Here is a 17798-nt window from a genome sequence, read left to right as displayed (position 1 = left end):
TGGGAACCGTATGGCGCCCACTTCAGTTTAGCAAGTAGACACATTGGTGTTCGTGTTTTTCTTTTGTTAAAGGTTTCACCCTCTTTTGACCTTAAACGATACTTTTGATAAAGCCAAGGGGACACGCTTTTCATGCACATGTACGATAGGGACCCCAGCTTGCACAGGGAGGTGTTTCATTAGTCAGCACTTTATTTGCAAATAACACCCAATTCAAATTAACTTACAAGATAATTTGTTTGCTCACATGACTGAGAGGTCAAAGACTTGTGTAAACAGCTGGATTTAGGGGCTTGATTTCTGTCTGTGATACTCCATGGATACGTCTTTCTTTCCATCTCTTTGCTCTGCCTACATCTTCTCTGCTTTGTTCTCAGATAGACTCCTGTTCTCAGCCACGTGGTAGTTAAATGGTTCCTGGCAGAGAGGGTAATCCTAGAGAAAGGGTGGATGTCTTTTCTAATACTTCAGGAAACAATCTCAGGAAGGGCAATAATTTAATCTTGTTAAGTACCATGTAATACCCACGTGCCAGGTGCTTATCACAACTGCTGTGTAATAGGAACAAAAGCTCAGTTGTAAGAACAAATCTCAATATGATGGCTCTCCAGAGAAACAGAGCCAATAGGAGCTCTGTGTGTGTGTGTGTGTGTGTGTGTGTGTGTGTACACGCACACACACATACATGAAATAAAGATTTGTTTTAAGAAATCGGCTTGCATGTCACAGAGGCTGAGAGGTCCCAAGGTCTGCGGTTGACAAGCTGGAGACAGACAAAATTACATGCTAAAAACAGACTTAACTGCAGAATATTGCCAAAGAATGCATAAGAAAACCATAAACACAAATGCAGAGCAGGAATCAAAAGTAGAGCCTGTGGTGGCGTCGTTGCTTTCTGAAAGCTGGCGGGCTCAAGGCTGAAGAGGAGCCGGCGTTTCTGCTCCAGTTAAAAGGCACAGGAGACCTCTGTCCCAGTTCAAGGCAGGCAGGCACGAGGGGTTCCCTCTTAGTCTTTTTGCTCTATTCAGGTCTTTGATTGATTGGATGAGATCCACCCCTGTTAGGAAGGGCCGTCTGCTTCCCTGAGTTTACTGATTCAAACGTTACTGTCATCCGGAAACACCGTCACAGCCACACCCAGAGTGATGCCTGCCCAAATGTCTGGGTACCCTACTTAGTGAGTAACTTGACGCATCAGGTTAACCATCACAATGTCTATCAAAATACTGTCAATGAACTCATTACTATTTAAATTGATGCATTAATTTTGAAAAATCATTACCCTTTCTCAGTGTGCATGCTTTCTAAAGAATGAACTTCAGAGTATTTGCTTACAGCCTGTCACATGTGGATTATAATACCATTTGTAAAGAGATAGTATTTGAGTTAGACTTTGAAACCTGAGTGTGGCTGGAGAGGAAACAAATAGGGCTGGTGGGCGCACTGGCTTGGGCCTGTAATCCCAGCACTTTGGGGGGCCCAGGTGGGTGGATCACTTGAGCCCAGGAGTTGAGACTAGCCTGGGCAATGTGGCGAAACCCCATCTCTAGAAAAAAAATACAAAAATTATCTAGGCATGGTGGCGCACGCCTGTAGTCTCAGCTACTCAGGAGGCTGAGGTGGAAGGATCACCTGAGCCCAGGAAGGTCAAGGCTGCAGTGAGCTGTGACAGCACCACTTCAGCCTGGGCTACAGAGTGAGACCCTGTCTCAAAAGAAAAGGGGAGCAGGTACCCCAGACAAGAAGGGGATAAGCAAAGCTATGGAAGAGGCAGCATACTGGGCAGGAAGCAGGCTAGTTTGTTTCCTGCAGAAACCTGCACATTGAGAGTCAGCTGAAATAAGCTGGAGAGACAGTATTTTCTCTCTTCATCAGCTCATTTACAACCTGATACTAAACGCATCTGATTTCACAGGCATGTTCCTAATTGCTGGAAACATTAATGACCAACATCAGGATAGCCTTTGCCTTTCCACAGAACTTACTCTCTGACAGCTCTAAGAATTTCAGAAGTTTTTGTTTTTCTTTAACTGAAGAAGTGTGTAAGTCATGTATGTAAAAATGTTTACTGAAATACTAATTTTATCTTGAAGCCACCTTTATTAAGCTCTGCGCCTGTATAATGTTAGTAAATCTGGAGGGAACGTGTTCTTTCTGAAACCGATTTGGTTTTGAGTTTTACAATTCACACTTCCTAAAGCTCAGGCTTTCTCAGCATTCTGTGCCCTGAGGATGCTATTTCCTATGACCTACCCACTGACATCTTTCAGAATTCTAGTGCTCCTTCCGTCACCATTTTAGAAGTATTGCTTAGTTAAGGACGTTTTCACTAAGGTCAGGAAAAGAAAAGGATACTCACCATCAAAACTTTATATAACTTTAGGTTCTAAGTATTAATATAATACAAGAAAATTAAACTCTAAATATTTGCTTAGCTTTCTGTTGACACATAACAAATTACCATGAACTTAGTGACTCAAGTCAATGCCCATTTATTCGGTCACAGCTCCAAGGTCAGAAGTCTGCCACACTGTCCCTGGGTTCTTGCTCAGGTTCTCACATAGCTGAAATCAAGGCATCCCCTGGGCTGGGTCCTCCTTTAATGTCTCTGGAGAGAAATCTGCTTCCAGGCTCATTTAGGTTGTGGACAGAATTCAGCTTCTTGTTTTTATTAGTTTCTTGGTGCTCCTATAACAAGTTATATAAACCAACTATCTTGAAGTAGAAGGAATTCATTCTGTAACAGTTCGGGAAGCCAGAAGTCTGAAATCAAGGCATTGGTGGCGGTGGTTCCTTTGGGCGGCTCTGAGGGAGAATCCGTTCTGTGCCTCTGGTGTCCTCCAGCGATGCTTGGTTTGTGGTGGGTCAGTCTGATCTGTGCTTCTGCTTTCATGTGGCTTTCTCCCTTGGGCCCCTGCCTTAAATTTTCCGCTGCCTTTCTCTTATGGGTACACTGTCACTGGATTTAGATTTAGGGCCCATCTTAAATCCAGAATGATCTTTTTCTTTGTGTTTTGTTTTGAGATGGAGTCTCCCACTGGAGTGCAGTGGTGCAATCTTGGCTCACTATAACTCCATTTCTTGGGTTCAAGCGATTCTTCTGCCTCAGCTTCCCAAGTAGCTGGGACTGCAAGTGTGGTGCCACCACACCCAGCTAATTTTTGTATTTTTAGTAGAGACAGACTTTCACCATGTCAACCAGGCTGGTCTCCAGCTCCTGACCTCAGTGATCTGCCCACCTCTGCCTCCCAGTGTTGAGATTACAGGTGTGAGCCACAGCACCCAGCCTAACCCAGGATGATCTCATCTTGAGTTTTTAACTACATCTTCAGAAACCCTTTTTCTAAATAAGGTCACATTGATGTGTTTTGGGTGTTATAACTCGAACATACCTTTTTGGGGGCAATTATTCAACCCATGGTGCATTTGTAGGATTAGAGTACCCATATCTGTGCTGCCTGTATTTCTTCTTACAGAGTCCCTCCATCCACAAGCTGGAAACGGTGTGTCAAATTCTTGACATACTTGGACGCTGACTTCACATTTTGCCACCAGCTTGAGGAAACTCTGTGCTTATTAAGTTGGTGATACTGGGCATGGTCATCTTTATCTTGTGGCTCTTTGTTTGGATTCAAATCTTGACCTTGCCCTTAACTCAGTGTGTGTGCCCTCACCCTCTCCAGTCAGTTACCTTCCTTTCTTTAATACGGTTGGAATGCCAGTGTCATAACTGAGTTATCTGTGTGATTAATGAGCATAGATTTTTTTCTCTTCTGGGAGGAAAGATACCACATATACTCAGAAAACTACCCCATGATTTATATTCAGCTGAGAGACAAGATTTAATTTTAAAGGCTTATGCAGAAGAGACAAGGCAGTATTTAATGGAACTTAAGCCCAAATTGACCTTATTAATTAAAATCAGCACCTCTCAGGAGTTTAATATCAAAGTCATTATCAATGAAATCTGAGTACTAAAAGTAGTCTTCTGCTGACTATTTGGACTTTTTTTTCCAGAGACTTGTTACATAAGGTGAGGACATTTCTCTTTTAGTATTTAAATGTGCATGGGACTAGATTTTTCACTGAGGAAACACCATTGCTTTTTCTTGGGTGGTGGCAATTTCAATACTCTCACGAATGCAAATCTAATTTGTATTAATACTGTATGGTGGGATTGTGCATATGCCCTTTAAGACCGTTCCAGTCTTCCTCCCTGCCTCCTTTTTTTATATTAATTAATTCCATAAATACATATTAAGTGACTTCCGTGTGCCAGGCACTGGGGATGCAATGGTTCACAAGAGTGAATCCCCGCCCCTCAGTGAGCCTACATTCCTGTGAGCAAGACAAAGCAGTGAAGAGATGAATATGTGGGATGACTTCAGCTAATTGTGAGTACTGTAAAGAAAACTATGAACCATTATGAGGCAAGAGTGAGTGTTGGGAAGGGGAATGGGGGAGGCTGGCTGTTTTGAATAGCATAGTCAGGCAAGGCTTAAGTGATGTCACAAGTTGTGGGAAACATTTGCCACGCAATTTGCCTTTGGTAGACGGGAACCATTTTGCCAACATACATTTTAGTTTTAGATGTATATTTTTTAGCTTTGCGTGTTTGCATTGAAAAGAGATGATGCTGATGTAAATGTGCTTGCAGCATTTTTTTGACAGTATGGCATTCAACATTTCTCTCCCAGGGAAAATGAGTACAGCCCTTCTTTTTTGTAATTCTCTTGTGACTTGTAAAATCATCAGGGCCATAGTAGCTTCATAAATTATTCAGGCTTTGTTTTTTGGAATCCGAGAAAGAATGATTCCTTACAAATTAAAATGACATTTCCTTTTAGGAATTGGAATTTGTAGGTGGATTCTATTAGCAGCAACACACTGTAGGCTTATTTAGCTGCTGTAGGAAGAACGTCCCGTAAACGTCACGAGTGGATGATTCTGCATTGCTGCTTTGTCTCCCTTAGCCGTAAGCAATCTGTGTGAAAATAGGTATAAACCTGACCATCTTTGATAGGAATTCTAATACAAAGGAGTATTTCATTTCTGTTCTTTCCTTAGATAATTTGTTTTAATTAAAAAAATGTTTTGGGGTAGAGCCCACCACAGCTCAGCAAAGCCGCTGTAGCCAGACTCCTCTCTAGATTCCTCTTCTCTGGGCAGGACATCGTGAAAGAAAGGCAGCTGCCCCAGTCAGGGGCTTACAGATAAAACTCTCATCTCCCTGGGACAGAGCACCTGGGGGAAGGGGCAGCTGTGGAAGCAGCTTCAGCAGACTTAAATGTTTCCTGCCTGCCGGCTCTGAAGAGAGCAGTGGATCTCATCGTACAGCACTCGAGCTTTGTGAAGGGACAGACTACCTCCTCACGTGGGTCCCTGACCCCATGCCTCCTGACTGGGAGACGCCTCCCAGCAGGGGTCAACATACAAGAGGGCTCTGACTGGCATCTGGCAGGTGCTCCTCTGGGATGAAGCTTCCAGAGGAAGGAACAGGCAGCAATCTTTGCTGTTCTGCAGCCTCTGCTGGTGATACCCAGGCAAACAGGGTCTGGAGTGGACCTCCAGTAAACTCCAACAGACCTGCAGCAGAGGGGCTCATTAGAAGGAAAACTAACAAACAGAAAGAAACAGCATCAACATCAACAAAAAGGATGTCCACACAGAAACCCCATTAGAAGGTCACCAACATCAAAGACCATCAAAGACCAAGAAAAATCCACGAAGATGAGGGAAAAGCCACAAAAAGTCTGAAAATTTCAAAAACCAGAACGCCTCTTCTCCAAAGGATCACAGCTCCTCGCCAGCAAGTGAACAAAACTGGACAGGGAATGAGTTTGATGAATTGACAGAACTGGCAGAGGTGGGTAATAACAAACTCCTCTGAGCTAAAAGGAGCATTGCTAACTAGAATAACCAGTTTAGAGAAGAACATAAACGACTTTATGGAACTGAAAAACACAGCACGAGAACTTCGTGAAACATACACAACTATCAACAGCCAAACTGATCAAGTGGAAGAAAGGATATCAGAGAATGAAGATAAATCATCAATTTATCTTCAAGAGAATGAAGATAAATATTAATGAAATAAAGTGAAAAGACAAGGTTAGAGAAAAAAAGAGTGAAAAGAAACTAACAAAGCCTTCAAAAAATATGGGACTATGTGAAAAGACCAAATCTGCATTTGACTGGTGTACCTGAAAGAGACAGGGAGAATGGAACCAAGTTGGAAAATACTTTTCGGAGTATTATCCAGGAGAACTTCCCCTAGCAAGTCAGGCTAACATTCAAATTCAGGAAGTAAAGAGAACACCACAAAGATACTCCTCGAGAAGAGCAATTCCAACACACATAATTGTCAGATTCATCAAGGTTGAAATGAAGGAAAAAAATGTTAAGGGCAACCAGAGAGAAAGGTCGGGTTACCCACAAATGGAAGCTCATCAGACTAACAGCAGATCTTTCTGCAAAAATGCTACAGGCCAGAAGAGAGTGGGGGCCAGCATTCAACATTCTTAAAGAATTTTCAACCCAGAATTTCACATCCAGCCAACATCATACTGAGTGGGTGAAAGCTGGAAGCATTTCTTTTGAAAACTGGCACAAGGCCAGGATACCCTCTTTCACCATTCCTATTCAATATACGATTGGAAGGTCTGGACCAGGCAATGGGGCAAGAGAAAGAAATAAGGGGTTTTTAAATAGGAAGAGAGGAAGTCAAATTGTCTCTGTTTGCAGATGACATGATTGTATATTTATAAAACCCTGTCGTCTCAGCTCAAAGTTCTTACGCTGATAAGCAACTTCAACTAAGTCTCAGGATATAAAATCAATGTGAAGAAAATAACAAGCATTCCTATACACCAATAATAGATAAAACAGAGAGCCAAATCATGAATGAACTCCCATTCACAATTGCTACAAAGAGAATAAAATACCTAGGAATACAACTTATAAGCGATGTGAGGGACCTCTTCAAGGAAATCAGAGAGGACAAACCACTGTTCAAGGAAATCAGAGAGGACACAAACAGATGGAAAAATATTCCATGCTCATGGTTAGGAGGAATCAATATCATGAAAATGGCCATACTGCCCAAAGTAATTTATAGATTCAATGCTATTCCCATCAAGCTACCATTGACTTTCTTCACAGACTTAGAAAAAACTACTTTAAATTTCATATGGAACCAAAAAAGCCCACATAGCAAGAGAATTCTAAGCAAAACAAAGCTGGAGGCATCATACTACCTGACTTGAAACTATACTACAAGGCCACAGTAACCAAAATAGCATGGTACTGGTACCAAAATAGATATATAGACCAGTGGATCAGAACAGAGGCTTCAGAAATAGCACTACACATCTACAACCATCTGATCTCTGACAGACCTGACAAAACAAGCAATAGGGAAAGTTTAATAAATGGTGTTGTGAAAACTGGCTAGCCATATGCAGAAAACTTAAACTGGACTTCTTCCTTACACCTTATGCAAAAATTAACTCAAGATGGATTAAAGACTTAAACTTATGACCTAAAACCATAAAAACCCTAGAAGAAAACCTAGGCAATAACCATTCAGGACATAGGCATGGACAAATACGTCATGACTAAAACACCAAAAGCAATGGCATCAAAAGCCGAAATTGACAAACAATATCTAATTAAACTGAAGAGCTTCCACACTGCAAAAGAAACTATCATCAGAGTGAACAGGCAAGCTACAGAATGGGAGAAAATTTTTCCAATCTGTCCATCTGACAAAGAACTAATATCTAGAATCTACAAGGAACTTAAATTTGCAAGACAAAAACAAACCCAATAAAAAGTGGAGAAAGGATATGAACAGACACTTCTCTAAAGAAGACATTTATATAGCCAACTAACATATGAAAAAAGGCTCATCATCACTGGTCATTAGAGAAACGCAAATCAAAACCACAATGAGATACCATCTTATGCCAGTTAGAATGGCAATCATTAAAAAGTCAGGAGACAGATGCTGGAGAGGATGTGGAGAAATAGGAACACTTTTACACTATTGATGGGAGTGCAAATTACTTCAACCATTGTGGAAGACAGTGTGGTGATTCCTCAAGGATCTAGAAGCAGAAATATCATTTGACCCAGCAATCCCATTACTGGGTGTATATGCAAAGGACTATAAATAATTCTATAAAGATACATGCACACATATGCAGCACTGTTCACAATAGCAGAGACTTGGAACCAACCTAAATGCCCATCAGTGATGGACTGGATAAAGAAAATGTGGCACATATACACCATGGAATACTATGCAGCCTTAAAAAGGATGAGTTCATGTCCTTTACAGGGACATGAAACTGGAAACCATCATTCTCAGGAAACTACACAGGAACAGATGACCAAACACTGCATGTTCTCACTCATAAATTGGAGTTGAACAATGAGAACACATGGACACAAGGAGGGGAACATCACACACTGAGACCTGTTGGAGGGTGGGGGAGCTAGGAGAGGGATAGCATTAGGAGAAATGCCTAATGTTGATAGGTTGATGGGTGCAACAGACCACTGTGCCACATTTTTATCTGTGTAACAAACCTGCACATTCTGTACATATAGCCCAAAACTTAATGTATAGTAATAGTAAAAGAAATGGCGTTTTTATACTCCTGTACTATATAAAAAAAAGTTATTGCTGGGTATGGTGGCTCATATGTGTAATCCCAGCACTTTGATAGGCCAGGGCAGGCAGATTGATTGAGGCCAGGGGTTTGAAACTAGCTTGGGAAACATAGTGATGCTCTATCTCTCCAAAAAATTAGAAAAGATTAGCTGGACGTGGTGTTCTGTGCCTATAGTCCAGTTACATGGGAGGCTGAGATAGGAGGATCACTTAAGCCCAGGAAATTCAAGGCTGCAGTGAACAATTATCATGCCCCTGTACTTCAGCCTTGGTGACAGAATGAGATCCTGTCTCAAAAAATAAAAATTTTGGAGACATTATATTTATATATACTTTGGGTGCATATGAAGTTTTGTTACATGCATGGAGTGTGCAATGATTAAGTCAGAGTATTTGGGGTATCTTACCACCCAGGTATTTAGCATTTCTATGTGTGGGTACATTTTAAGTCCTCTCTTTCAGCTTTTTAAAAAGTACAATACACTTTTAACTACAGTCACTGTACTTCTCTATCAAAGAGTAGAATTTATTCCTTCTAATTAACTGCATGTTTGTACTCATTAACCAACTTCTCTTCATTTTCCACTCTACCTAGACATCCTCCCTAGTCCCTGGAATGTATCATTTCACCCTCTAATTCTATTAGATAAACTTTCTTGGCTCCCACATATAAGAGCAAGTGGTATTTGTCTGTTACTGCCTGGCTTATTTTACTTACTTAATATAATGACATTTATTTCCATCCATGTTGCTGCAAAATACATGATTTCTTTCTTTTTTATGGTTGAATAGTGTTCCATTGTGTGTGTATACCATATTTGTTGAGGGACGCTAGGTTGATTCCTGATCTTTGCTGTTGTGAATAGTGCTGCAAGGAACATGGGAGTGCATGTGTTTCTTTGATATGTTTATTTATTTTCCTTTGGATAAATACCTAGTAGTGGGATTGCTGGATCATGTGGTAGTTCTGTTTTGAGTTTTTTAAGAATTCTCCATACTGTTTTTCATAATGGCCGTATTACATCTTAACAAAAATACAGAAGAATTCCTCTTTCTTAGTCTTTGCCAACATCTCTTCTGTTTAGTCTTTTTAATAACAGCCATTTTAATTGTCGTAAGATGATATCTCATTGTGGTTTTGACTTGCATTTCCCTGATGATTTGATATTGAGCTTTTCTTCATGTGCCTTTTGGCCATTTGTATGCCTTCTTTTAAGAAATGTTTATGACTGTTGCCCACTTTTAAATGGGATTATTGTTATTATCGTTTTTCACTGCTAAGTTGAGTTCCTTATATAGTCTGGATATTAGTTCCCCTCTTGGTTGTGTAGTTTGCAAATATTTTCTCCCATTAAACAGATTGTCTCTTTACTCTGTTGACTTTATTTTGCTGCACAGAAGCTTTTAAGTTTAATATAATCCCATTTGTCTATTTTTGTTTATGTGGTCTGTGCTTTTAATGTCTTAGCTATAAATTCTCTGCCAAGACCAATGTCCTGAAGAGTTTTCCCTGTGTTTTCTTTTAGCAATATTATAGTTTCAGGTCTTACATCTTTAATCTATTATGATATATATGATGAGAGAGAGATCCAGTTTTATTCTTCTGCATTTGGTTATCCAGTTTTTTTCAGCACCATTTGTTGAAGAGAGTGTCCTTTTCCAAGTATACATGGCTTTGTTGAAGCTTAATTGGCTACAAATGTGTTGATTTATTTCTTAGTTCTCTATTCTCTTCCATTGGTCTGTGTGTCTTTTTATACTAATACCATGATGTTTTGGTTACTATAGCCTTGTAACATATTTTGAAGTTAGGTAGTGTGATGCTTCTAGATTTGTTCTCTTTGCTCAGGATTTCTTTGACTCTTCCGGCCTTTTCTGTTGTTGTCATTCCATATGAATGTTTTGATTCTTTTTCTATTTCTGTAAAACATGTCCTTGGTATTTTCATAGAGATTTTATTGTATCTGTAGATTGCTTTGGACAGTATGGTCATTTTAATGATATTAATTCTTCGATCTATGAGCACAGGATGTTTTCACCTTTGATAAATCTTTTGTAGATAAAATTTAACTTCAGATATTTTTGCATCAAAAGCATCATAATATTCTACCTTCTTTACTTATTGTATAATGTTTTGAGTCTGTGCTGAAATTGGCACATTTAGGTACAGTGATCTCCTTCTTGTGGATACAAACTACTGAAATGTAAATTGGGATAGTTTGAGAGTTGTGGTAGGTAATAGAACATAAAGTTAAATGTTATTTGCTCCTTCTCAATCAGGATAATTATACCACTTCATTTCTTTGGATATGTTTTGTAAATCTTGGGTGTTGCTTTATTGAAGTCATTTCTTTTATCTGTTTTAGGCTTTCATAATGAAAATTTGCTGTTGATCTAATTGAAGAGACAACCCAGAAGAGAGTAGGGTTTACTGTGTGCAATTATATTTAACACTTATTTGAAGTACCTACCTTTCTTTTACTTAAAAAAGTATGTGTGTGTATATACATACCTATATGAATATATATAGGTTTTCCCACCAGACTGTCCATTTCACTATTTCTTTATGTATCTATTTAACTATTGATGTACTTTTGTCTGTGTATCCATGCAGAACACCAGAGAATCACAGAGCTCAAATCACATAAAAATCACAAGACTGGAAAGTCCTGAAGTTAACTATTGTTTGACTTGTACTTAATTTCATTTTATAAAGTTTTGTGCCAGGGTCTGTCCCACAGACCTCAGCTGTGTGACAGGTGATAAATGCACTCAGACACAAATTTCCAGTGAACAAGTGTTCATGAGCCACTCACAGAGATTGCAGCTACACAACCCTGACTAGTTGGCCCTCTTCGCATTTATTCAGTAAAGATTTAACAACAGAGGCTCTAAGTCAGCACGCTTCTAGAGAAAGATTAAAGGCCAGGTTCTGAGCCCAAAGCAAACACCATCAGAGGGTAATTTCCCTGGTCCACCTCACCCGGAGAGGGCCATCTGGCTCAAAGGTTAGTTTTAAGACCACATGAGTAAACAAGTTAGTTAGATAAACTCCCCACATTCCTTTGTTTCTACTCTAATTTATTTAACTATGGGGAGAAGGCTGACTTCAGCCATGAACTATAGAAAAAACCCTTAGGTTTTCCAAAAGGGTTTGAGTCTACATTCTCTAACTTTCTTTCATATTTTTCCCTTAATATTTTTGCCAGCACCCTGACTGAATCCCCATAGTTTTGGAGTTGACTAACGATGTCACCTAGTTCACATTTTCAAAGAGACTGTACAGAAAATGCCAAAAAGCATCAGCCATCTACCCCTTTCTTGTAGCAGTCTAGAGGAATGTCCTGGACCTTCTCATTAGTTAGATTTTACCTCAGGGTCCTTGCTGTTTGGCAACCAGCTCTATACCTAAACCCAGAATATCTCTTTCCACACACATCTCTGTAAACTCTTCAAGCCTCAGATCCATGTCTCATTCTTTTAGATTTGCATTTTAAATCTTCCTCAAATTCTTTCTTCCTCAAATCCTTCCCTTGCTTAGAAACATTTTAACCTAAAGATTGTAGAACACATTAACAGTATTTACCCAAATATTCAAGACTCTCAGTGTTTTGCTTCTTGTCTACCATTTTAAGTTAATATATTCCTGCTCCATTCTATGGTTCCTTCATATTCCTGGTCAGATTTGCCCAGTACTTTCCGAAATTCTCTGTTTGGAACCTGTCTGTCCCCCCTATTCATGGACATTGTATTATTACTATCTGTGTCTGTCACTATATCTATATTTATGTAATACTATATAATTGGCTGTCTCATAATGAAATTATGTATACCTACATTTATAAGTGTACTAAAAATCATTTAAACAATTCCCAATCACTAAACATTTAGGAGTTCTCCATATTTTACATTATATATAATGCTTCAAATACCATTTTTTATGGCTACATCCTTGGACACATTCTTGTTTCTTTTTATAGAATCTCTAGGAGTAAAATTTCTGTGTAAAAGTTTATATACATTTTGGCCAGGTGCCATGGCTCACTGCTGTAGTCCCAGCATTTGAGAGACCAACGTGGGAGGGCCACTATAGTCTAGGAGTTCGAGACCAGCCTGGGCAACATAGTGAGACCTTGTCTCTACAAGAAATAAAACAATTAGATGGGTGTGGTCACATGTGTCTGTGGTGTCAGCTACTTTGGGGTGGGAGTGGGAAGGGAGCTGGGCTGAGGTGAGAGGATCCTTTGAGCTCGGAAAATCGAGGCTGCAGTGAGCCAGGATCTTGCCACCGCACTGCAACCTGGGCAACAAAGGGAGCAGTGCTCTCTCCCTAACCCCTAAAATCATATGCATTTTAAAGGTATTTAATACATTCTGCTGTTTTTTTTTCCAAACAGGATGCGCCCTTATATTACCAGCTTCCTTTTATGAAACTGCCCATTTTATTGTACCTGCGTTGACTCTGCTTTGTGTCCCTCCAGATGGTGATGAAGTAGATCATGTCTTCCCCATGCTTCTTGGCCATTTATTTTCTTCTTTGGTGAATTTTGTCTGTTTTTCTGTGGTAGGTTTATTGATTTGCAGTAGCTCTTTATATAGTAGGAACATTAACTTTTTTGTTTCACCCACATTCTGCAAATAATCTTTTCCTCATTTGATTTGTTTATGGTGGTTTTGCCATTCAGAAATATTTAACTTTTAAAAACTTTAAAGTTATAAATATTTTTCTCATTCATTTTACATTTGTTATGCTGAAGAGGCCTTTTTACCCAATGATATGTGAATATTTACTCATTTTCAGTATTCTAATGAAGTCAAAATTTTTAACTTAAAATTTTAATTTATTATATATACATTTCCTTGAGATACGGTCTGACCAGTGTAACTCCCTTTCTAAATTTACTTCTTCCTGTTCAGTCTTAGGTGTTACCTTTCTTTCCTTTTGACACAGTCACGCGTCACTTAGGAATATGTTCTGAGAAATGCACCCTTAGGCGGTTTTATTATTGTGCAGACATCATGGAGGTTACCATACACAAACGTAGGTGGCAGAGCCCACCACACACCGAGGCTATGTGGTATAGCCTGTTGCTCGCAGGCTGCAAACCTACGCAGCATGTTACTGCGCTGAATACTGCAGGCAACTGTAACACAACGGTAAGAATTTATGTATCCAGACATAGAAAAGGTATAGAAAACATTTTTATATGACTACTGTTGTATATGCCATCTGTCATCGGCCAAAAATGTTGTTCCGTGGCACGTGACTGTGTGTGTATTCTTTAGTCCACCCTGTATGTAATAATTACTGTGGTTTGATACTGTTTTCTAGCTTTTTATTTAGCAGAATCTTCCTCATTCTATTTCACCCTCAAGTGTGTGGAATATTCTGGGACCCCCCCCCCCACATTCTCAGCACACTCATTGAGATGTAAATTTGAGTCTCTGGCTGAATCCCTGCAGAATGGACTTCTTCATTTATTCAAGAAGGAGACACTTTCCTTTACTTGACCAATGGTTTGTTCACGTCCCTCAGAATATCTTCTCGTGGTAATCCAGAGTGACTTAGCCAGTTTCCGTTTTCTCCCAGCTGACCTAATTGGGTCTTGTTTATAACAGGCACTTGACAAGACAGGGATTTATTAATTATAGAACTGGTAATGAGGAATGGAGAGTTGAGGACTCTCTCACCTTCAGCTTGTTGACTTAGGTCCCGAAAATGTGATTTTTTTAAAAGGGATTTTCTCTTCTTCGGGATGGATGTGAATTTAGTGTGAATGGCCTTTCCTGCCTGGACCTCTGCTGCTTTGGCTTCTAGCAAAGACATCTTGTTTAGATTAGATCCTAGAGGTAGAAGTGTGAGGTTCAGGAATGCTGTCTGCACTGGGCACTGTGATGTCAACAGTGATCTTAATCTGTGGCCAGCCTCGGGGCTCGTGGAGTGCTCCTCTCCAGCCCCTGTCCATCAAAATGGGCCAGCTCTTCACTGGTCAGCCTTCTCTGAGGCCATTTCAAGAGTCAGGGCTCATCACTGTGTACTTTTTTCTGCTAAGCTGCATTCAAAGGAGTGCAGGACTCAATTACTATCAGCTTAGCTGTGCTTTCAAAGACAAAATAAATCACAGCCTACCTTTGGCTAGATCTTGCTCACAATTACAAAACTGTCATTTGGTTAAACTAAAATATATTCAATATGTGTATTCCAAACATGCCCATTATGAATTTTGCCCTTCATTTTTTCCAACAGGAGGAAAACAGAACAATGTTCTTTGGGAAAATTCTTATGCACAAGCTAGTAGTACAAGCTTTATTCTTCCCTCCTGTTTCAAGGTTAGATAACCTCAAACAGTCTCAGGACACTTTGATTTCAGTCAGTAATGTTTCACAGGTTTTTTTTTGTCTTTTTTTTTTTCTTTTAAGAGACAGGGTCTTGCTCTCTCACCTAGGCTGAAATGGAGGGGCGCCATCATAGCTCACTGCAGCCTTAGAAGGCTGGACTCAAGCAGTCCTCTGCCTGAGCCTCCTGAGTAACAAATATATACATTTGCATACAGGCTATATAATTAGGCTTGTTGTACAATTATTTCCAAAATGAGAGTAAATAAGCTCTGAGTCAGCCTGGGACCCTATTCTCTAGATGAAAAGCGTCTGTTTTATATCACAGATTTTTAAATATCCAGTTAGGAATTTTAGAGGTATTTTTCTCTCTTTTTAGTAGTTGACTATTCCAGAGAATTAAATCATAACATTGGTTAGTTTGTTGGTTTGCTCGTTTGATGCTTGTTTATACAGCGCTGTATACTGGACTGTGAACCTCAATAGGTAAGACATAGCACATAGACTAGCCTCTGCCTAGCAAATCACATTGGAAAACAAGCATGGGAGAATTTTGTTGTGGAAATTTTGATGAAGACATTTTGAGTTTTATTCTCTTTGGTAATAAATTTAGGTTTTCAAGTATTAATAATAATAATTGCTGTGCAGAAAAGAGTTAACATAGCAGGCCTGATACTGCTATCCAGAAAAATTTTTTGTTTACAAAAAATTTACGGTAAGAGATCTTAATACCCAGATACATAAGACCCATAACGAGATTTAGACTCAACGAGACAGAAAATTAATAAGGATATCCAGGACTTCAACTCAGATCTGCAACAAGTAAACTCAATAAATATTTATAGAGTTCTCCATTGCAAATACACAAAATATTGATTGGCCATTATTAATACCCATTTTTAGAATGAAGCAATATTCCTGTTCTCTCTCCCTCTTTTTCTTCCTCTTTCTTCCTCTCCTTCTCTCCTTTTTTTACTTTTCAACATCCTAGTTCCTCACCTCTACTCAATACATTCCTCTGAACACCTGATTCCTTGTGATTCTCCCGTCCCACTGAAACCTCCAATCCAAAAAAAAAAAAAAACCACAAAAATTTTGTAAGCAAAATCGTAATTGGCTAGACATCTAGGAACTTGGCTGTTGGAGCGCACCCAGTTAACACTTAGCTGGTAAGGGTAGTTCACTGCGCCTCGACTGTTTGAGCAAACAGAATGGTTTATCCTGAAAACAGCTGCTTTCCTTCTGGGAATCTGGAATTTTGATACATTTTAGATCAAGGCTGCCTACATGACCCGCCCCTTATAAAAACTTTGGCCATTGAGTACCCAGTAGACTTCCTTGGGCAGAAACATCCCACACATGTGCTGTATTTTTATGCTGGGGTAAGAGTGTGACCCCTCATGGAAGACAGAGGATATAAGGAAACTGGCACCTGGCATCCTGCAGTCCTCTGTGCCCATCCTTTCCCATGTGATTCAGAAGGCGGCCTTTCTACACTGCTGTGCTACATTGTGGCCTTGCTGAGTCCTGTGAATTATCTAGCGAGTCTCTGAATGTGAGGGTGTTCTTGTAGACCTTTAACACAAACGCCTAATGTTCATTGATCTCTTGTTATATGCCCAGCTGAATACTAATTGTTTTACATGGATTATCTCATTGAATCTTCCCAAGGACAATGTTTTATGAGGTTAGTGATGATCATGATCAGGACTGGAAAGTGCAGTTGTTTCAAACTTTAAGAGGTTAAGTAACCTGTATAGGTCTGTTAACTCATAAGCTTATTTCAGTTTCTGTATATTTTTCAGATGTTTGTACCTTATGGTATACTATATTATTTCTATTTTCAGAGTAGCATTTAAGTGAAGAAAACTGCTGAGTTGTTTTTGCTTCTATCTTTCTATTTTTGGTTTATTCTATTATTTCCGTAGAGCACATTTGCCAGTAACTTTCTGAGAAGGGGCACACGAGAGGTAAATTACTTAAATCTTTGTTAGTGTGTAAAATATCTTTCTGTCTCAAGCTAAGTTGATAGTTTGGCTGGATATAGAATTCCAGGTTGGACATAATTTTTCCTGCTGAGTGTTTTTAAAATGTCTTTACCGTTTCAGGTATGAGCACATTCTCATGGAACCTGACCCAGTACCAGCATATGCTCTGAAACTGCTTGTTGCAATGACAGAACACAGCCCAGCTTTTACCAGGTACTGGAAGTTCACATTTCTTTTTTCTTGTGTCTCACCTATAAAATTAATTTTATGTATTCTGAAAATGTTATTGAAGATGCTGAGATTCCAAAAGACCAATGTTTGAGTTTTCAGAATCTCATTTTTTTATGTTTCATGAATTGTAATATCTGTCATTTATGCTGTTTTGACTCTTCTCATATTTTAAAGTTTTATTAGAGTTGTCATACTGTGGAATGCATGCTGCTTTAAAATGATAATCTCTTTAAGAAATAAGACAACATATGTACTTTAAAAATGTCCATTGGTGCCTCATTTTGTACTGAACAGTTTATTAAATGTCAGTAGTGTTTACTGACTGTTATTTGTTGCCATTTTATTTAGTTGCTGTGCTTCTCTTTAAGTGGTAGAGAGCTTTACCTTTATTGAAGGTACTGAATATGATGATGCCACATCTCTTTAGAACTAGTTGCTGAGGCTGTTTTTAGTCTTGTAAAGAATAGCTTGTCTTAGAGAACACCCGGGCCCACAGAAGCGGAAGAAAGGTAGAGGTTCTTTTTGCTTTCAAACAAGGAAATTACTTTTTGTCCAGGTGTTGTCTG

At 39.3% G+C, this 17798-nt stretch overlaps 1 protein-coding gene across 23 annotated transcripts in view; it reads left to right on the top strand.

The window, feature by feature from the left end:
- Positions 1–17798, top strand: part of ULK4 (unc-51 like kinase 4) — a 677547-nt gene that overhangs the window by 255491 nt on the left and 404258 nt on the right. For all 23 annotated transcript variants that reach the window (XR_013528778.1, XR_013528777.1, XR_008477287.2 and 20 more), the window contains one exon: positions 17122–17214. Coding sequence is in view for 15 of the 23 variants with exons in the window: in XM_078354734.1 (XP_078210860.1) it covers positions 17122–17214 (93 nt within the window). In the remaining 8 variants the exon portion in view is untranslated. The remainder of the gene's footprint in view (positions 1–17121; positions 17215–17798) is intronic.

This window comes from Callithrix jacchus, chromosome 17, assembly GCF_049354715.1.
Source record: "Callithrix jacchus isolate 240 chromosome 17, calJac240_pri, whole genome shotgun sequence".
Taxonomy (NCBI): domain Eukaryota; kingdom Metazoa; phylum Chordata; class Mammalia; order Primates; family Cebidae; genus Callithrix; species Callithrix jacchus.
This window is presented reverse-complemented; position numbering and strand designations above follow the sequence as displayed.